Source organism: Phocoena phocoena, chromosome 8 (assembly GCF_963924675.1).
Source record: "Phocoena phocoena chromosome 8, mPhoPho1.1, whole genome shotgun sequence".
NCBI lineage: Eukaryota > Metazoa > Chordata > Mammalia > Artiodactyla > Phocoenidae > Phocoena > Phocoena phocoena.
This window is the reverse complement of record NC_089226.1, coordinates 32933888-32956948: the sequence shown is the minus strand read 5'-3', so window position 1 is coordinate 32956948 and position 23061 is coordinate 32933888. Positions and strand designations below refer to the sequence as shown.

The 23061-nt window shown below is 36.4% G+C and overlaps 1 protein-coding gene across 3 annotated transcripts in view; it reads right to left on the bottom strand.

Moving 5' to 3' along the window:
- TRPC6 (transient receptor potential cation channel subfamily C member 6) overlaps window positions 1–23061 on the bottom strand; it is a 124010-nt gene that overhangs the window by 10948 nt on the left and 90001 nt on the right. The window contains exons 3-9 of one of the 3 annotated variants that reach the window (XM_065881320.1): window positions 19967–20152; window positions 17910–18074; window positions 11810–12026; window positions 5659–5892; window positions 3023–3287; window positions 1589–1784; window positions 585–788 (exon numbers count right to left, since the gene is read on the bottom strand). In XM_065881320.1, coding sequence (XP_065737392.1) covers window positions 585–788; window positions 1589–1784; window positions 3023–3287; window positions 5659–5892; window positions 11810–12026; window positions 17910–18074; window positions 19967–20152 — 1467 coding nt within the window. The remainder of the gene's footprint in view (window positions 1–584; window positions 789–1588; window positions 1785–3022; window positions 3288–5658; window positions 5893–11809; window positions 12027–17909; window positions 18075–19966; window positions 20153–23061) is intronic. The other 2 variants (XM_065881321.1, XM_065881322.1) reach the window with 2 other exon arrangements.

The window sequence follows — 23061 nt, the reverse complement described above, 5'->3', positions numbered from 1 at the left end:
TCTTTCATGGCTTCTTAAGATGGTACTGCCTCATGGGATTACTGTTTCCAATTAGTCTCCTTAGATATTTCTCTCTTGAACTACTTAATGCCAAACCTGGTCTCCCATATTATATGTGAGCAATTGATTTCTAAACTTTTCAGTGTAGGACTTACTTGTCTGTCAGATTCCCCCAAGTCATAATCAGCTAGCTGTATAAATTGAACATGCAAAAAATGGAAGCTGTATGAATTGAGGTATATAAATATACCTAGCTGTATAAATTGAAGGTGAAGTGAGGGACGTGTAGCCACAACAGCAAAAATGCGGCCCAGAATAGCTCTCCCTTTCAGAACCCACTCCAGATAATGTAGTACATTATTTTAGTTACATCTCATGAATTTTTCTTATATTTTTAAGCAGAAATGCCCAGTGTTCTCCTAATAAAGAGACACAAGCCAAAGGACTGCTCTGAGCTAAGTGACTACATTTGGGAATGGATGGACATGTCATCACAGACCGCTTCTTTATAAAGGAATGTGGCACAGTGGTTATAATGGTCTCAGCATTTAAAAATATAATTTTAAATTATCAAGTCAAATCACCTTGTTCATTTCCACATCCTCCTGGAAACCTTTTTTATGGTCCTGGAACAGCTCAGAAATCCATTTTTTAAGCCTCAGTAGGAGATAAAACAGGGACTTTGGACTTGGCACCAGGTTGAAGGGAACAGGAAGAGTTCTTCCTTCCTCAAAGTAGGAAAACCAAAGTTTGGCCCTTGCAAATTTCCACTCCACATCAGCATCATCCTATACAAATACATATGACAGTTCAGCAAGGAAATGCATAAAAAGAATTACTGGAATGTTTCTAACATTGTGTGACTAGATGGAAGTAATGATGCCTACAACACTCTCAGACCCCAAAGACCACTCCAAGATTTTTTCAAAAATGTTAAGGTACTATTCACACACTCTTTCCTAAATCTGCCTAAAATTTTATCAGGCTTATAGATCTATAGATCTCAAAACTTGCATGTGCTTATAAATGCATTGAAAGATATAAATGCATTTTCCTACATTCTAGAAAACACTATGAAAAATTATTCACTTTTTTATTCTGCAACAGATCGTTACTTTGATTAATTTGGGAGACAGACCAAGATTTCTGGAATAAAGATGTACACTATCACTCTGAGTTTGAGAAAGGGTCAATTCTGAACATCACTCAAGACAAGATTTGGAGAATAGTGGTATTCGGAAGCAATAATTTTTAAAATAAAGTATAAATTCATGCTGATATAGTATTTCTAAAGAGTTTGTAAATAATAATAACAAATCACACATCATTTCTCATCCTTACACCTTACTATCCTACCACACCCATAGATATTGTGTTTGGAAGCAAAACATTAAAATTTTCTAGATTCCTGTATATAAAGTATACAAAAGTATAGATATTCTCTACAGTATATATAGTATATAAAGAAGTATGTAAAAAGGGAAAGAACAGATGGAAAGCAGTCTATACTGTCGCCACCAATGCTGAGTTGATCCCTGGAATAGTTAAAACATGTAGCACATAGTATACAAATGTATAGAGATTATACCTCAATTTCCTGGAATGAACTGTTGATCATTGCAATTAACATATTTAGCAAAACAATAACCATTGTAACATTATAGACTCCATAAAGAACATAACCGATGTTTTCAATGAATTTGTGATTATAGTTGATGACCACTGATTTCACTTCAGAAAGTCCAAATATAGCCCAAAACAGTGTCTTAAAACTCTCTTCCACTCTGGTGAAAAAGAAGGAGAGAAAGGAAATGATAAAGTGTACAAATAAACAAAAATGGTACCATAATAAAAGTGAGTTGATTTAGTGTCTTTGAAAATTATTAGATATTCATCAGAAAACTCTTTACTTCCCTGAGCCTCGTTTTTCTTTTCTGTAAAATGGGTACAATAATTATTTATTTCTAGAATTGTTGCAAGGATGAGGAAATATTGTGTATATGAAGCACATAGCTCACTATCTGGAACATAATAAGCACTCAGTAAATGTTAGCATAATTACATAACCACAGATATTAACATTTAAATAATCCATAGTTTTGGCAATGGAAGTGTTAAATGTATTACTTAATAAAAGGTAATGTTATCTGTTAGAGTCCTTCTGGGTTTCCTGCTCATCTATACTTCCACTAATTTCCAATAAAAAGATTACAATAGTATGTGTCTTAAGGTGTCTTAAGGAAAATATGACAATATAAATAGAGTCGATGTTACCAAAATCACTGACATGTCTTACATAGGAATTTTAATGCTTTAAGCATAATTATTGACCTTAAACTAAGCCCCTCTGCTTAGCCCAGGTGGTTTAATTTCTCTCATAAACTGAACTTTACAGGAATATGGGTAATAGGTTATGCTTCAGTCAATACTTATTGTAACACTGAATACCTAACATTTGAATAATGTATTCCAAACACACTTTATAAAAAACATGTGTCTATGGTGAACATAAGTTAAAACTCTTGTCACTATTGATAAATTGGATCGTCTCAGTGATAAGATCCAACAAATTGAATTAGGAAGCAGCTATTCTCATAGTCAGCATCCCAGGAGTCTGTAGTAAGCAGAAGGACACAGCAGTGAAGAGCACAGATGTTATAGTGGACAAGGGACTATGTCCTGGCTTTTCTACCTATTAGCAGCTATGCAGTGTTCAACACATCATTTAACTTTTCTGAACTTCAGTCTCCTTTTTTTCTTCTGAAACAGAGATAATAAAATGATGTGTGTGAGGTAGTTCCTAGCCTTAAAAATGTTAGCTATAATTACTTAATATTACAGAGGTTGCCTACATTATTGAGCTCTTCCAACCCATTTTAAAATCCTCTCATTTTGCTAAAGAGTAACTGGAGATGAAGTCTTTACCAAAACATTATTTATGCCATGGATGCATATGAACACTGTTAAGCTAATATTTATTTAATCGACGATCTCCATGATCAAAATATCTGAAAGCACATACGTTGTGAAGGCTTCGTTTTGCTTTGCACCAATGTAGTAGGAATAGAGGTTGAACATTCCAATCATAAAGGCCACAAACACCATGATGAATATGACCATGAACTTGAAGATGTCTTTCACTGTTCTTCCAAGTGATATCTGCAGAGGTCCAAAGCTTTCATTTGCTGGTAAAATGTAGGCTATTCTGGAGAAACTTAAAACTACAGCAATTGCATAAAGACCTTCAGATATAATTTGAGGATCAGAGGGGTCCCACTTTATCCTGGCTAGGAGAAAGGAAAGACAAGAGTTATGGTGAGTTTATTTAAGTTTTTTACTTAGGTAACTTCTTTTCTGGGGTAGAAATAAAATTACATTAGCAATCCAATTCCTGACGGAAGTCTTTTATCTTAAAGGGCTTCTTTAAGTGTCAGGTGTATTTGAGCTTCTGAATTTACTGAGAAAATTACGCCCCTGGTTTGCTGGAAGTTTTCCATAGGGTATAGCATAATGGTTAAGAGTACACATATATATGGAATCTAAAAAAAAAAAAAAAATGGTCATGAAGAACCTAAGGGAAAGACAGGAATAAAGACGCAGACCTACTAGAGAATGGACTTGAGGACACGGGAAAGGCGAAGGGTAAGCTGGGACAAAGTAAGAGAGTGGTAGTGTATATATGGACATATATACACTACCAAATGTAAAATAGATAGCTCGTGGGAAGCAGCCGCATAGCACAGGGAGATCAGCTTGATGCTTTGTGACCACCTAAAGAGATGGGATATGGAGTGTGGGAGTGAGACGCAAGAGGGAGGGGATATGGGGATATATGTATATGTATAACTGATTCACTTTGTTATGAAGCAGAAACTAACACACCACCGTAAAGCAATTATACTCCAATAAAAATGTTAAAAAAAAAAGAGTACAAACTGTGGACTCAGCATATGTAAAAATTCCAATACCTACCTGTCTATCTATCTATCTATCTATCTAAAGTCAGCTGGATGAACTGGTACAAATTACTTATCTTAGTTTTATTTTCCCATCTTTAAAAATGAGATAGTACTGCTTCTACCTCTGTCATCTGTTGTGAGAATCCAGTAAGTCAACATACATTCAGTGTTTGGAAACTGCTTGGCACTAACTAAATGATAGCATTTACTATTTAATCTTAAACTATAATAAAAGAAAAGAAGGCCCTAAATACATGATATCATTATTTAATTTTAAACTGTAATTACACTATAATGTAATTTAGGGCTTTTGGAGTTATTTAAACTTACTAAAGTAATTTATATTGGTCACTCAAGTCTATTTTTATCATAAAAATGTAGTAATTATTCATTTATGAATTCTTCTGGCATTATTACATCAGGTCATCAAAAACCTAATTAAGAAACCATTATGAAGAAAAGCAGTGTGTAGGAAAGAGGAAAAATATAATTATAAATTTGTATTTGCTTATTTGCTGAGAAGTGGAATCAGGAAAGGATACAGTAAACTAATAAAAGCACTTTCCTTTTTTATAGCACTTTGAATATAAGTACAATATATAAATAGATAGTTCTGACTTTAAAATTCCATATAATAAAAATTTTTGTTATAAAATAACAGCTACATTCCCTGTGCTGTACAATATATAAAAGCCTTACATTATGCACTAAAAGTTGTTAATTAAATATTAAAAGAAATATTAAAAAAATAATAAAAAAGAAATCCCTATGTGATATAGTCAGTAAAACCCATAGAGATGTCAATTGACTGTTAACTGTCATCTTAACAGAGGATTTGAAATAAGTATTCAAAGAGAATCTGTTTTCCCCACTCTAGGTTTCTACAAGGAGAGATTTTCCCTAAGCAAATAACTGAATCTATTTCTATCACTTAGTCACTTTCCTCCTGGGGAGGTGGAATGACTTATCTGATTACTGAACTGGGGTGGAAACTGAGCATACTTGGTTCAGCTCTGCCCTCGTTTTTCTTGAGAATTTTCCTCTGGTCTTCCATGGGGGAATCTCACATGATCAGACACTTGCTGCCGTACCCCTCTTTGAGGAAGACTGCCCTGTCCATACATCTGCCTAAGCCTGAGGTTCAATATTACTGAGCCGACTGGCTAATAAACTCAGAATTATGTCATCCACCCTGAACTTTGTCAGTATTAGAGGTGATGATCTGGCCTCCGTGTTCGCTTTTGGTTTTATCTCTCATCTAGTTTCAAAGACTGGGTGAGAAAAAGTGGTGTTATTTATTGGGGGCCCTCTAGAGCCTCCAATGATTCCTTTGCTTTCAAATAGTTTATATGCCTTAAATGGAAATAGTACTTAAATGTATACTATTTTTAATGGACAAGAGGAAAAAAATAAATCCAAGACATAATACAGGCATTCTCAATGAAGTTTGGTGGTTAGCCAATTAATCCCAGAGATAAAGTGAGATGATTCTTGTGATTAAAAGAGGTTTCCAGCCAGAAGAAATATCAAGGGAAGAGGTAGAAAGCATGCTTCTTCAGATACAGTTACTCTGAAGAAGCTAGAAACTGACCAACAATTTTATGACAGCTGAGTAGTAATCAAACTGTTACTGATGTGTACTTTTATAAGAAAATTCTGCATTTTATAAACTTACATTGACTGTGTCCTATAAACTCACCCAAATTGTAGTATTTCACATTGTCTCCCAATGTGACTTTTGTCAAATCCTTCAAAGTATCATTTGCATCAATAATGCTCTGGGCTTTGGAAGCATGCCAAAATGCCATGAATCTTGCAATGAATGATGCTGCAAAGATTGCCAACATTCCAAAATCAAGCATATTCCACAACTCAAACAAGTACTCCTTGGGGCCTTGAGTCCAAATTTCTTTACATTCAGTCCATATCATGCCTGTATTAGAAAGAGGTTAAAATATCAATCCAACTTCATTCCAGCCTTAGCTCTTCAATAAAACAAAATAAATTTGAAAGATCTCAGGCTGATATTCAAAACCCTTCAAAATCTGGTCTCATCCCCCCCATCCAGCCATAATTATCTTGTCCCCACAAATCCTAGAGTCCAACAATATCAGTGCATTACCTTATAGCAATGTGACAAATTTCATCAAGGGCATTCAATGTTTGATTCAATGGATCAAACATGATTTGATCCATTAATTTTATACATAAAAATACATTAATAAGATGTTCAGTGTAGGGTTCTTTATAACAATCAAACCATACAAACACACCCACATTCACACACTCAAAATAGAAGTAACCATGGGACTTCTACATATGGGATATTATGCAGCCATTTCATATGATATTTTAATTACCATGGGATAGTGGCCACAGGAATGTACCTCCCAGACCTCCAACTACAGGAATTTAATTGGCCATGGGCCTCAGCTACAGCATTCTGAAAACTACTGCCACTTTTGCCCTAAGGCCATGCTTCCCATGGGCTGCTCCCCAGTAGTGACTGAGGGCAGTCCTTCTTCAGAGACATGGGACTCCTTTGATGACTGACTTTGGCTCAAGGATTTCCTGACGGCCTTGTTAAACTTCCTTTAGACTGGATGGAGATCTAGGATACTTCTACCCTACTTTCCTTCCCTCAAGATAAGACTTGCATCCCAGTCTTACAGCCCTTGCAGCTCTCTTCAGTTCTCTCCCATTTTCTCTCACGTGGAATTTCCTTAATAAAATTGTTGTACGTTAAATCCTGTCTTGCATATGCTTCTTGGAGGACCTGGACTAATACACATTGGAAAATGTTTATGTCATCAACATTCAAGCATGCTAAGTAAAAAATGTTATATATTGTATGACTTTATGTTTAAAACAAGCATAGTAAAAGACTAGAAGTAATTACAGGAACATATTAATAGTAGCTGTATCTTGATGGTGGAATTATTAATAATGTTGCGTATTCGCTCTAAAGCTTAATGTGGTACTCAGGAAGAAGCATAGGTTTTGGAATTAGACTGCCGCAGGTTTGAGACTTTGCTCTTCCACTTATTAGCTGTGTAATCCTTGGCAACTTATTTAAACTTTCTAAAACTCAATTTGGAAAATGGGGATGATAGTAGTTTGTACCTACTTCACAGGTTTGTTATGAGACTTAAATAACACATGTAAAATGCACAGCACAGTGCCTGGCACTTGAAAAAATAACTAACATTGATTGAGCATTTACTATTTAAAATTTCCTGTGTCTGGCACATTTTCTTTTTTCATCTGAAAAATCGTACTTTATTAAAAAGAAGTTACTTTACCCCTATTATCTTTAGATCCCTATGCTCTGATGTCCCGCCTCCTCTTAGAGCCATCTGGAGAAATACAAGCCAAACTCCAACAATCCATCAAAGCCTACCTCCATCAACAAGTCTCCATTGTCCCCTAGTTGAAATTAATCTTCTCCCCTTTCTCCTACCAAGCACCTTCCCCAAGTCCCCACATTTGTCATGAACCTTTATCACAACCTGCCATGTGAAGGACTGTAGAGCTCTTCAGGGGTTTACAAAAGCAATGGTCTCCGCTCTTCCAACAGCTTACTATGTGCTTTTCTCAAAATGATCATTCACTGTAGCACACAACTTACTTATTTGGAATTATTCCAAATTCAGAGGAGACTAGAATTGAATTTATATATACTTGAGTGGATCAGATTTAAAACAGGACACACTACATGTGTACACTCATGAACACATATGTGCACACACACACAACTATGAGCAGGGGTGAAAAAAATCTGAGGGCAGCCTTTTTTTTGTGGTCCCTGGATTCCTGCCAGCTTCCTCAATAGGACAAAAGGGTAATTTAGGGTAACTGAAGAATAGGAATTAAAGGGCGGTTTAAATTCATATTGTTTAGTTGTTTTCAAAGCTTCTCTCCTTCTTCCTCCCACTTCTCCATCTTCTCTCTCTTTAAGATGTACAGTTTTTGGTAAAAAATGATATCTCACCAAAGCTTAAAAAAATAAAACAGATACAGCGAACTCTTCTGTTTGAAGGAAGAGTTCCCATCTTATTTCCCCTGTGGACCCCCAGGAGCTGCCAAGAATAGATTGAAATCCCCCATCTAGTCCAACTTCTCCAGCAAGCAGGGGACTTCTCCACAGGGTTGAGCCTCTTCTTGAATTCGTCCTGAATGATTACTTCTGAAGATGGCTCATCCCATTGTTGACTTTTTAGGAAGCATCCCTTCACTGTGGACCTGTTAGTGCTAATTCTGCCCTTGAGAGAAGAGAATGAGTCTGCTCTCTCTGCCTTTAAATTTCTTAAAACAAAACAGAATAAAACAAAGTACAAACACCATGCACTCATTAAATCTATGCTTCTACAGCAGAGGCAGGTTTCCCACAAAGCTAATAAAATTTAAACTTCAAGATGCCTTATCTGCCCAGGCTCCTCCTAGGGCTCTGTTTTGTCTTCTTTTTCTCTAAATGGGGCCCTCCAAATAACTAAACTTCAGGCTTCACAATCCCGGGGTTCTGCCCTACCTCCACACTCCAGAGTAAGCTTCCCCAGTTCCCACAAGTGCTGTTCCCTGGAAGAGCCACTCCCTTTTCTGGTTGCTTTCAATTTGGGATGCTCCCTAGTTTGCCAATTGCCTGCAGACGGGATGTGGCCAGAGCGTGGAGCAGGAATGTAATTACGGCCCTTGCCTGCAGTCCTCTCCTTCTGCTGAAGGGTCAACCCAGCATTGCATTTGCTTCCTCAGCAGCTCACACTGGATGTTAAGTTAAAAAGTGCTCCTTAGGTGAAGCGTCATCAAGCATGTCTCCCCACTCCCTGTGTTCCTGCTACACTTCTCATTGGTTTCAGCTTGCCCTTCAGCCTTGTCAAGATCTCCTGGAATGTCAGTTCCATCATCCAGCTTTTCAACTTTTTGTCTACTAAAAATTATATAAATTTGCTTTCTGTGACCAATAATGTCAGTCTTTTCCCTCAAGCCAACTAGCATCTTGACCTAACTAGTCCACTTCTTATTAATATTTCCAGAAAGTACAGAAACTGTCTTTCAAGAATAACTTCAAAAAGAAAAATAAATACCAGTGTCAGAAATTGAACCAGGTGTCTAACATATGCTACAAAGTATCAGCTGTCCGTTCTGAGTTGTTCCTTGTTTTCCCTTTAAATGAATACTGTGAGATCAATTCTGAATCTCAACCACAAAGGTTATCCAGCCAGTTGTTCCAAGGAAACTGCTTTCATTCATAAAATTAAAAGTTAACATTCTTGGTTTAGGTTTCCAAGTGAAAAAGGAAAAACTTCCAATGTTTATATTAAAATATTAGTATGAGGAGAGACAATTATTTTTGATAAAGAATAAAATGAACATTCATTGTATTTAATCCTCTTACATAAAATTTAATGTTTTCAAAGTTTAATCTTGAACTGAAGTGTCATATCTTGCTTAATATGTTTTCAGTAGGAAATAGCACTTCCATATAAAACACATGAACTCTTAATGAAGAGTTTAATAGTAATCATAGTTATCTGAAATTTATTAAACATTTCCTATGTGCCAAGTGCTGTAATATGTACTTTAAACATACTAACATAAAACAAAACCTATAACATATAGGCTTTTAGCTTGAGGTAAAGGCAATGTCCAAATGATCATTCTTATTTTAAATCAAATATTCAAAGTGAAATGTAATTTATTTCTTATAGCATTATGTTATAAGGTAAATATCAATTAAATTCAAAAAGAAAAAGTGGAAAATCAAACTCTTCTTTATCTAAGGTTGACTTTAGTGATGCAATTCACATATTAAGACACTATATTTCTCCTTGGAACATTTCCAGGAAATGAAGTGATTCAGAAGTTTTGAATAACTCTCAATGCTGTTGAATTACCTCATATGCATTTAAAACGATCATATGGTAATTTGTATAGTGCTTTGTAGTATTTCAATTGATCATCCTATCAGCTCCAGTATGAGGAAGCCAAGAAGACATCCCCTGCCCTAGAAGTGATATAAAACTGACTGCAGATGCTTCTCCAGATCACTGGAAGAGAACCAAGCTTTTGGGCTACCAATGGTTTTGTATGAAGATTCCTTGGGCCTTCTTCTCTTGACACTCTCCACATTTATACCCTAGGTGACTTCATGCAGAGTCAGGGCCTTATGAAGATTGCTGAAACTTTATCCACAGCCTGGCTTCTCCCAGGGGTTGCATTTTAGTGGACATCTTCAACTGGAAATCCCATGGGCACTTCAAAGTCAATCACAGCCCAAACTTACCTACCAGCTTTTCATTCTCCCAGTCTCAAGCATGATCTTCCCTCTATAATTCTTCCTCCTAGAGACTTCACCACCTAGTAATCCAAGGCAGAATCCACAGTTCTCCCTTTCCATGTACAATACATCACCAAGTTCTTTGAAGCATATCTTTTAAGACGCTCTCAACTCCTTTCCCAACGCTGTGACTTCTGGCACCATGTTCCTCACAGGGATCACTTCAATTGTCTCTCAGCCTCCATATTCACCCCTCCACAAAGCCACCCTCTTCCTCACAACCACTGTGATCTTTCTAAAATGTGATGGATCACATCACCAACAGCTGAAAATCATCCTCTGGCCATGTCACCACCCTTATCTCCCATCACCCACATCCATAAGTGAACCTGCATTATAGCTGGACCTAACACATGACTTTGCAAATGAGGTGTCAGCTGTCGACCTTTGCAACCCCTGGGAGAAGCCAGGCTGTGAATAAAGTTTCAGCAATCTTCATAAGGCCCTGACTATGCATGAAGTCACACCTTTGCATCTAACATTTTGCATTCATGCCTCGTAGTGTCCTTACTCCCCAAAAACACTCTGTAGGATTAACACGTCCTTATCTTCAAAGTCTCAGATTGAACATACTGTTCAGGGAGGCCTCCTTCGCCCCATCCACACCCCACCCCATTCAGGTTTAGATGTCCAGTCCATGTGTGTTCGTAACACCCTAATAGCTCCTCGATTACAGTACATGTCACATAGGTTTTCTTTATTGATTTACTTATTGACCTGTCCCCTCCACCCAGACTTAACTTCCTTGACTATAAAGACTGCATTTCATCCGCTTCAGTATCCTCATTATCTAATGAGGGCACTTTGTTAAACATCTATTAGGTAGGTAATAGCTACTGACTTTATTCATTCATAAATATCCAATTGAAATATCTTTCATTTGCATTATATTTAATAACAAGCCATATGGACGAGTGATTCTAAAGACAAATAGCATAGTAATTAAGACCACATACCCTCTGTTTCACTTACCATCTGTGAGATCTAAAGCAAATTACTTAATCCTCACATTAATGCTGTAGTGTAGACATTATTATATGACAGATTGGACCACTAAGGCACAAACAGAGTGCGTGATATAATGTATGTAAAGTGATTTGAACAGTTCTTGGTACATAACAAATGTTAAACAGATGTGAGTGGCTACTACCTTCAGTTCCTATTAAATTGCAACGTAAAATCATGTGGTTATTTTTAAACTTGAAGTCACAGCTCTCCTAAAACATGAACGGCAGTTTTTCGTCACTGGCAGGGTTTGATTCATACTATCCTGTTCATTTTCTGCCTGGGTTTTTCTTAGAAATCTAAAAAGCATGTGGCATGTGAGAAGACTGTGGTACTGATAATGAACCCAAGGTAACTGTGCTTTAAAAACAACAACAAAAAAAATCATGCTGTGTGGAGCGTTGTATCATGCTGTATACATCTGTATAACTGATGTGTGAGGGAATCAGTGTCATTCAGTCCTACTGCTAAGGCTGTAAAAATAAATGATGATAGAAAAATCAGTCTTTACCTATTACCCAGGAAATAATGAGCATCTCCATCCATGAGAAGCAGGAGGTTTTCATCCTGAACAGCTGTTTTGCATTATCTGTGCTGGTTTCATTAGGAAGGAGTTTGGTGCCTTCAAATCTGTCAGCTGCATTCATGACTAGTAGCCCCAGAAAAATGGTGAAGGAGGCTGCATGTGCTACAAACTTCATGAATGGGCCACGCATTATCTTCCCCATCTGCCACAACATACACCAAAAGAAAATCTTAGCTTTGTTCTGTACATTTTGCAAAACACACATGCGTATACACAAGAATAAATATCTGTGCACTCCAATCTTCTCCTAAGATAATTATGTACCTTTATATAACTAACAATAGAAAAATAATTCCTTATGCTGATATAAAATTTTGGTCACATTGCTCAGCTACATATGCTGATATTCTGGATTGATAGTTAAATAAATTAATTTCTATTAAATGATATTTAAGTTATTAAGATATTACATATAATATTGACAAAATATTTTATGAATATAATAATGACAAATATTATATATAATTAATATATATATAAATAATATATATCATATACATATAATATATATTATATATAATCTGACAAATTATATATATAATGACAAATAATGACAAAATATTATATGAATATAATAATGACAGCATTAATATGAATATAATAATGACAAAAGAGCATAGTATCACCATTACTCATAAAAAGAAAACTAATTTAGTGGGTGTGAAGTATTGAGGAAGCAGCAATGAAAATATTAACCTGAATCTGCTTTACAATGTATACACCCTTGGTTGATGTTTGTCTGCTTGTTGTCCTCATGTGCATTTCACTGACATGGGTGCAAATCAGGCTTCAAGTGATGCTGTAAATGGAGTAAGAGTCAAGAGTACCAAGAAGAGAACTCCCAGCCCAGGACAGGACAGCAAGGCAGTTCCCATCACGTACTGGAAAGATGTCCTGGAATGACACTGGATTGAAAAAAGTCCAAGTGTCTTTTTTTTTTTTTAACGTCTCTAAATCTTTAAATACGGGATAGGAGCAAAAGGTTAAAACATTTGGTCTCGCGTTGGGAAGGGAGTTTTGAGGAAGAATGGGTGAATTCACTGGAGCTGGCCCAGGCAACGGAAACCAAGTAGGGGGTTGGTCTCAGGTGCAGAGGCTGGAAACAGGGACTCAATGGGAGCAGTTTGTAAGGGTGGCTGTAGGGTCTTCAAACCGTTTTTTATATTTGCAGAAGCCTATTGGAAATCACTTTATATTTGCTGTTCATAGGCTTCAGGAAAAGGTTTAAAAAAAAGTTTTGTGGGGTTTTTTGGCTAGAATTGCATCAGTGTGGTAAGAAATGGCAATTACATACATCTCTGGTCACATAACCAACACATTTTAGGTTCAGGTTCCAGTTTCATTCCCTCATTAGCTGAGTAGCAATGAGTGAATTTCCTAAATTATGTGAAAGTCAGATTCTTCATATGAAATATGGATACAATAAAAGCTCTTGTGCATCTATAGTACAGGAATCATTTCCATCTGAGATGCACGAATCCTAGCTGGGGCAGAGGGATGGTGTGTGCCCAGGATGTGTCTCAAGGGCTCTGTGTATCCCCTGTAATGGTTAACAAAACTCAAATACAAGTATGCAAGAATTTTTTCTTAGGAGAGGGTCAATAGCTTTCGACAGCTTTTCAAACGAGTTTATTATTACAGAAAAATGTAAAACTTAATAATAATACCACCAACACTTGGCCAGTACTTTTATGTACTGTTTTAAGTGCTTTACCCTGTTAATTCCATGATATAATTACAATACAAAGCGGTATATGCTGCTGAAATGCCATGTTATGGATGAAGAAACTGAGGAAGTGAGGTCCAGAAACTAGCTTAAAGGTCACACAGCTTATAAGTGGTAGAGCTGGAATCTGAACCCAGGCATACTTGTTTGAGTTAATGTTTCTATTTGGTTTACAAAACAGTTCATATTTTCTCATTGAAATACATATATATGTAAATTCTTAGAGAACAAACGGTTCTAAGATTTTAAAAAGCTAAATGCTATAATGGAAGGAATGCAATCAATGTTCTCTGTTCCTACACACTTTATCTGTCTATATGGTTTTTCAAAATCATAAAAGTTAGAGCTAGGATGAATCACATAGTTTAGTCCCTTCTCTCTTGATATTTAGAATCTTAGGCCAGGCAGAATATCAGGGTGTGTATGTGCATGCATGCATGCGTGTGTGTGTGTGTGTTTATCTAGATCAATAGATCAACCACTCTATCTATCTAGTTTTAAGCCAATGGATCTATACAGTTAGATATATTGCAGACCCAATCCAAGGTTACTTTGTAAAAGGTTGCTGTAAAAATGTTGTCCAAAAACCATACTTCCATAAGTAGATGCTCATTAGATTGAATCAAAGAGTACTTTCTGTGTTTTTTTAAGATCTTGTTTAAATAGAACTCTCAAATAAAGTTAAAACAAATGGGAGAGAAAGTAGGCTTGATTTTCTTTTGCCTATTGTCCTTAGCAATGTTTTCTAAAAAAATATGGACTATTAAAAACTGAACATTAATGCGACTTTAATTTCTTTTTCTATGGTGTGCCACATATACAATTTTAATTCTACATTTGTTTTATATAAAAGTTATTGTAATCATGGCTATTTAATCATGTTTTATATAAGATTTAATCACATGTACAAGATTTATTTAATCATTTATTGCAAGGTTCAATATCTTCCTGGTGAAAAGAGCTATTATTATAAATATTAAACCAATTTTTTAAAGTTCTCAGTTTATTTGACTGTTGTGGAAAACTGGGATTGGGGCATTGACTATTAGTAGTAAAATCCATGGAAAACTTATTTATTCCCTGCTTTGTTCAGGAGAGAATCAGAGGCGGCCTTCAAAATACAAAATTACGAAAAACTCAAGAGAGCACAAATTAAAATAGGAGAAGGAGAGGAGAAAAGGCTGGAGACATAAAATGGGGTGAGAATAAAACTACCCACATTAGAGTGTGCCTCAAGCCTGAGAGGTCTGGAACTTGAGTTCAGCTGTCTGGACACATCTAAAGCCAACGTTCAGTTATTCAGGGCACGGTATCTGATCTGCCCCTCACTCCTGACCTGCCTCACCTTCCTTCTTCCCTGGGTTCCTGGTTCTTACACAATATGACTCCTTTATTTTATTCGGAAGGGAGAGAAGAGAATCAAACCAGGTACTTTTGTTGCTTACTAAATATATACTACCAAACGTAAAATACATAGCTAGTGGGAAGCAGCCGCATAGCACAGGGAGATCAGCTCGGTGCTTTGTGACCACCTAGACGGGTGGGATAGGGAGGGTGGGAGGGAGACGCAAGAGGGAGGATATATGAGAATATATGTATAGCTGATTCACTTTGTTATAAAGCAGAAACTAACACACCATTGTAAAGCAATTATACGCCAAAAAAGATGTTTAAAAAATAATAATAAATAAATAAAATTTTAAAAAGCAAACACATAAACAATAAAAAAATGGTTGACAGGAAACTAAAGTGGTGTGTTTGGATAATCATATCTTCCATTTCTTATTACAAATCACTGAGAGTTGTGTTTCTCTTTAAACTAAAGGAGATTCTGGTACCACTCAATGGACTTTAGGAACTGAAGTGAGTTATTCATTTTCGTAAAATTTGTCACCTATATATTCTGTGACGTAAACAGATTTCTAAAAAATAACTGTAAAGAAAAATTGAACAAGGTGAAAAACTGATGTACCTGGAAAAATGACTGAAAGTAAGCACTGAAAGAAATACCTGCTTTTAAATATTATATCATACTCTTTTTAAGTATTTACTGATGATCAAATAACTATCAAATACCAATAGTAGCAGAAAATGTTGAAGATAGCTTAAGCCAAAATGATTTGAAATCACAGCATGACCTATTTTTACTATAATGAGTATAAAACACATTTGGGTTATGGTGGAAAAAGAGAACAAGTAAGGACAAAAAGAATTTCTTAAAGAAAAGAGCAGACTTGAGGAAAGAAAACCAAACTTTAAATAGAAACAGGGACTCTGTCAAGGTGCATAGGCCTGCAATTTGATCTCGCTTAATTTTCATGGATGCTTTGGAATTTTTTAATATTTTAAATAATATTTTAAATAAAAGCATCAATATAGCTTGAGCAATCTCCCCCGTTTAAAAAAATCAATTCTCTAAACTGTAAATAATATTTATATATATTACCAAAGGGAAAAATGTAAAATAGATTTTATCATCATGCTTCAAACATTAAATAACAGTAAAATAGATTTTACAGTGTCCTTGACAGTGTCCTTTTAATTTGATTATTTGCCTCAGGGTTCATAAACGAGGGTGGAAAGCATACCAGAAAGAAACATGGCCAGGAAAGAAGAAATAGTGAAGGAAATCAGGTTAATTAAGATTCAATCAAAATTTAAGAAATGTGCAGCTCTAAGGACTGCGAAAACTAGTCTGTCAAAACACCAAACACTCTGGAAGGCATTATGCTTTTGAACTCACTGGATATGGGGAGGCACAATTATTCACCTTAGAAGAGATATTATAATTTAACGGATCACAGAGTAATAACAAGGATAATTCAGAACCCCCCCCAACTTTTTTCCCCCCACTTTTAATTCAGGTTAAATCTCTGAAGACCCAGAAAATGTGAGTAGAAGCAGAACAGAGACTACATACATAGATGTAGCTTATGTTCTAGTAAGGAGAATTAATTCTTTTTTCAAAGTGAAATCTGTCATTCCTATGAAAAAGGGAAGAAAAGAAAAATCTTAACTTTCTAGAAAAAAATCCATGCTATAAATTTCTAATTCTAGTAAATATCACTATTTTCATTTTATTTTCCTCCTTTATAATTTATTTATAAATATATAAGGCCAACTTTTGGCCTTATATATTTAAGGGAAAAACATTTATAATGACAGATTTTACCCTCGGGAGAAAATGCCAAGTTTCCAGCAGTTCCTATCATCATCAATGGAAGTAATTATGAAGTTTCCACTATGTAAAGCTTTGCACCAGCTTCCTACCATAAGCCACTTAATAACATTCCTATAAGGTTAAAGCACCAAATATATGACTAAGTAATAATAAGAAGAAAATATGTTGGTAATGGTGATATATGTCTTTGCACCCACATGTTACAAATATTTGAAAATGAGTCATGCCCAGATTTAACAACAGCAAGTGATTCAACTGACATATCTACATGGCACATAAATAGATGGTCCAGCAGACATTTCAGCCACATAGCTTTAGAGTTATTTCAGTCTGACTCTAAGAGTTGAAACTTTGACAGTTCCAGAAATGTGGCTTCAAAAACATGCAGAATAAGATTGTTGGCAATGCAGGGCAGACAAATCTCTATGCCTGTTAACAGAATGACAGGTCAACATTTTCCAAACTTCTTCTGTCGCACTAATGAAAGGCTAGGTCCATCTGAACAAATTAATTTCAACAAATTCTGGGCAGAGTTTGCCAAAACCAAAAAAACCCCAAAAAACAGGCTATCTTTGTTGTCAGGTTACAATGTACTCTGTCTTTAAAACAAATAGTCTTCCTTGAAACAAGCATTATAGTACTATTTACACAATTGCCCTTTATTTATATTAAGATTTATCTGGTCATATTCCGTAAAATAAATACAAAACAAAAACTTTCATCTCAAATTTTGCCAGAGGAGAAATAACAAAAGAAAACATGTTCTTTTAGGGTGTTATCTGAGGTATCTGCTCAATGCATACCTCATCAAAAATGTACAAATATATGCATAGGTGTAACTAGAGAGAAGACAAATAGGAAATATACTGAGGTTTTCTTTCGCATATTAACAGTGGTAATATTACAGGTGAATTTTCTCTTTCCACTGCTTTCATTATTTCTTATAGCAAATATATGTTATTTTTATAATATTAAAAACAATAAGATTATTTAAACCCAACTCTGACTTCCCTGAAATTTTTATTTGGGAAATAGAATTTTCTTTGCTTAACTGGCTCTGATATATAAACCAGATACACTTATAGGACATAACAGAGGTGCAGGCTTCACAGACATACCTTGCTGCATGGAGCAAACCAGTAAATGAGAGCCAGGAAAGGCAGTCCGATGGCAACGGCGAGGACCACAAGAAACTTGACTGCCGTGGTCTGCTGCCGCAAACCGGAAAGGTTCTCATACCATATGGACAGAAGCTGCTGTTGACAGTTTGGATGAGCTACAAACTAGCAGGGGAGTGACAAAACATTTAACAGCTTGCTTAAAGATTCAGCATAAACTCTTTTACTTGCATTCTAATATTATGTTCTGTTCTTGCCCATGAAAAATATTGTTAGAATTAAAGAACAAATGTAAAATATCTAGCGGGCAGGTATCAAACAAGATGGCAGGGGGTCCTAATATGTATTACATAAATTCAAAGATTCCAACTTTTGCTTTATGACTAATGGGTTTTTTTTCAAAGCACAAACAAATTTTGGAAATTTAATATTGGAAAATGATTCATCAATATTTTACAAAAGGACTTTTATGATTATATGTTGTTTCCATCTAGAAGGAGTGATATAAAGATCCTGCTAGATCAGATGTCTAAATACTTTTTTTTTTAAAGTATACGACCTTTTCTGCACTGACCTAAAATGCTAAACTTATTTTATACTAGGCTCCCATTTGCATATGGGTCTTTTTCTGGACTGCCTATTCTATTCTACTGATATTTCTTTTTACTTCTGCACCATAAACTCTTTCAATTAAGAAAACTTTATAATTAAATTTCACTGTTTATTTTTCAGAAATTTTTATTCTTACATATTTATTGCTTACAAATGAACCCTACATACGACAGAGAGCTGCATTATTTAATATACAAAAAGCAACAACTCAAAATAACAATTGGTAAAGAATATTAAAAATTAGACAAAGGACAGGTTATATAAAGGAACTAAAAATGTTTCTTAAGGATGGTTAACCTGGAAGATAATTAAATCAAGATACAATGTTTGTCTTCTCAGAATGGTAAGGTTTAATAATACCCATTATGTAGCACAGGGAGATCGGCTCGGTGCTTTGCGATGACATAGAGGGGTGGGATAGGGAGGATGGGAGGGAGGCTCAAGAGGGAGGGGATATGGGGACATGTGTATGCATATGGCTGATTCGCTTTGTTGTGCAACAGAAACTAACACAGTATTGTGAAGTAATTGTACTCCAATAAAGATCTATTTTAAAAAAATTAAAAAATAATAATACCCATTATGAGTGGAAGAAATAATCCCTCTCACATACTGTTGACATGTGTAAACTGGTGTACATTTTTTGAAGGAAATTTAGCAAATGTTTTGAAATAACAAAAAAAATAAAGAAAATAATAAACACCCTTAAATAGTAAACTGACTAAATGAACATAACAATGTAAATAAACATAACGATATGCAGCCTTTGAAAAGATTAAGTGGATGTTTATTTACTGATATGTGAAGATGTCCAAGGTATAAATTTATGGAGAGAAATATAATATTGATTAACCACTCTCCGTTAAGAATTGAGAAGACAGAAAGAGGGCATGTCGATATTGTTTGAAAGCTTACCATAAGTCTGTGTTACTTTTATTAGAAAACCTACCTATAAAAACTGTTTTTTTTAAAGATATCTTACATAACCTAAGAAAGCAGTCAAGGATAGGGGGCACCACATGAAGACAGAGATAAAAATACTCCACAAATAAAGATGAAGGAGATTCAAATGCTCTAAAGAAGGAATAGAAGGCATTAGTCTGGAATTGGAATATATTAACAAATGGGAAAACCGAGTTGGGTCTTAAATAATGATGTTCCTATCCTATAACAAATGCCTTGTAGTTTGAACACACAAAGTCATTTTTATATCATTATTTAAGTAAAAGAAAGTGTCAATCACTGCATAAACAAGTCTAGGTTTTAAAGACTGGCATTAGTGTAGGTTAAATGCCTCACAACCAGGCACTTAGAATTGTTGGAGAACCTACCTAGTGCAATTAATTAGAAAAAAACAGCTCAATCTAATTATGCCAACCCTTCATCCTGATTTAGCACCAATAAAAACTGAAATAATGTAAAAGGGGCTTCAGGCCTGACCTTACTTTTTTTACATCATATTTAATGGCAAGTTTTAAACGGCTGAGATTGGGACGACCGTGATCTCCACCACTGTGGTGTATTTCAACATCCCCGTTCAGAATGGCCTCTACTTCTTCGGTATTTCTGCACAGATCGAGGAGTCCAACAACAAAATCTTTGCACTGCATTGACAGTTTTTTGTAGTCATTCTAGGAAAGACAAAGCAAAGCAGAAAACAATAATGTAGAAGTAGCAAATTTTACTATGTTATGCTGCAGAATTTATCAGTGATTTGATGGTCTTAGAGGAAAAAACCTCTCCTTTTAGGTTTACTATTCTTTTAACATCTTCAATTGCTGTTCTGCTGAGCGATCTCTGAAATATCTTAGCACAATAAAGATTTTCTTTATATTCTGAAAGAGGAAATTTGTCTAAAACATAACCAAAGTTATCAAAAAGTACTGCACTGTGCCAAACTCATCTGCTGATTCAGGAGAAATATAAAGTAAGCAACATTTCCCACAGCATGCTCATACTATTTTGCATACATATATCTCTTATGTTCATAACTTCATCAGCTAGGCACATAATATATATTTGCTAGACAAAAGAAAACATATATCACTTATCTATTTACTAAATTGTTACAGAGGAACTTTATGTACCAAACACAGGGTCAAAAGACAAGATCTAATATAAAGTCTGCAAATTGAGATTCTTCTCTTTGGAGAAAAGGAAATTTAATGAAAATGTTTTCACTGTTATTTACTGCTGATGAACTAATGGTATTTTGGGAAGATTTAGAGAGTACAGATCATATTTAAACACCAAAAACTCATTTTGAACTTACATACACCATGCATTCATACCTTCATTCAGGTCTTTCTGATATTTCCTTCCTCTTTATTCTCTTACATTGAAATAAGGCCATTTATAACCCAATGTTAATAAAGAAAACCTATTAGCTAGAACTTGTTGCATTCCAAGTGAATCATATCATTTAATCTTCACAGTTGCCTTGATCACTTAGGTTAAATAATATGTTCAAGATCATGCAGCCACTAAGTATCAAAATGAGGCTTTAAACGTAACCCTGTTTTGCTCTAAACCCTTTGCCTGTAAGAATGATGCCACTTTGTCTTTTTGTAGAATGCTTCTCTATTTTGATCTATGAAGAACTGGGAGGCAAGCCAGGAAAATACTAGTCCCACTTTGCACATCCAAAAACTAAGGTCCCGGGCTTCCCTGGTGGCGCAGTTGTTGAGAGTCTGCCTGCCGATGCAGGGCACACGGGTTCGTGCCCCGGTCCGGGAAGATCCCACATGCCGCGGAGCGGCTGGGCCCATGAGCCATGGCCGCTGAGCCTGCGTGTCCGGAGGCTGTGCTGTGCAATGTGAGAGGCCATAACAGTGAGAGGCCTATGTACCACAAAACAAAAAAACAAAACAAAAAAAAACTAAGGTCCCTTGAGGTCACTGCCTCCATGGCAGAGGTTACTCTTAAAGCCAGCTTTGCACGTTCAGAATTAGTTGTCTCCTCCATCTTGAAGCCACCATTGTGTTATAGGATGAAAAGATTCCTTGCAGGGGGAGTTAAGATAGCAGAGGAGTAGGAGGACATGCAGTTCATTTCTCCCCACGATGCATCAGGAATACATCTACAGATGCAACAATTCTCACAGAATACCAGCTGAACACTAGCAGAAGACCTTTAACACCAGAAGGGACTATAAAGATCCCTGAATAACTGTGTAGGACGAAAAAAAGGAGGGAGAAGGAGGAGGAGAGGAAACGGGATGGGACCTGCACCTCGGGGCAGGGGAGCTGAAGCAGAGGAGAGATTCCCGAATTCAGGGATACCCCCCCTCCAACAGGGAAATCAATTGGGACAGAAGGGAAAAGCATTTGAGGCTGTCAGAAGAGGGTGAAGTGGCTGATCTATGGCAGACGGGACAGAGTGAGAAATATACAGGTGGTCTGTACCACAGCCCTATGTGCCCCAGACTGGGATGTGTGTTCACAGGTGTGCAAGGGGGCTGGGAGCTGGACTGCAGGGATTGGAGAAGAGACCCGGAGTGAGAACTACTGTTGGCTGTGGGGATACAGACTGGGGACGGGAGGGAGGAAATCCACAGCAGGGAATGCCTGTGGAGGAAGACTGGACTGCCATGGAAACAGGGCGCTATTACAGGGGGAGGAGCCGCTACTGTAATCTCTCTCTCCCCACACACCGGCACCAATGAAAGAAGCCTTCTCAGGGCTGGCCCTCACATACCTTATGCTGAGCACCAGAAAAGGCCCTCACTTGGGCCATATCTCTTGTGCCCGTGGCCACCAGCTTCCCTGCGCATTTGGTGCCACCAGGGGTCCTGTGATCCAAGCAGCCATACCATCTCTGCACCCCGTCCTCACAGGGGCAGACCCAAGAGCTCCAAGGCAGCCTCAGGATCAGATTCCTGTGGGTGGACCACAGGGAGAGGTGGGGATAAAACCAAAGCTGAACCTCAGGAACAGGGCGACTAAGTAAGAAGATCAAAAATCTTTCCATCAGCTGTTCAAGCTGCAGATTAAAGCTAGGTAGACCTTGTGTCTATGGAATATCTGAGTAGACAATGAGTGTTTCCACAAATGAAAACGGTCTAGCTCTGGCAGCTGTGGAATTTGGGGGCCAGCACACGCAAGAATTAGGCCTGATCAGAGTCTGAGTGGTTCCCACAGGGCCCACAGCAGGTCCAGAGACCAGCCCAGAGGTAGAGGAGGGCCTCTTGGGGAGGCAGAGGTGGGCTGTGTCTCACTGCATGTGCAAGGACACTTACAGTGGACACCCCAGGGAAACATAATTATTACTAAGAATTTTATCATGTTTTCATTCATTCTGTTGTTGGTTCTGGCTTTTTTGTTTGTTTCTTTCTTTTTTTGTTTGTTGTTATTGTTTTAGTTTTTATTTTTTTAATTTAGTCTTTTGGGATCTTCATGTTTTATAACTTTTAAAAATATATATTTCTATTTTTACTTTGCTTTTCTGTTGTTCTGTGTTCTTTTCCCTTATTTTTATTCTTCTTCTTTTTCCTTAATATATTATTTATTTAAAAAATATTTCCATTTCTACTTTGCTTTTC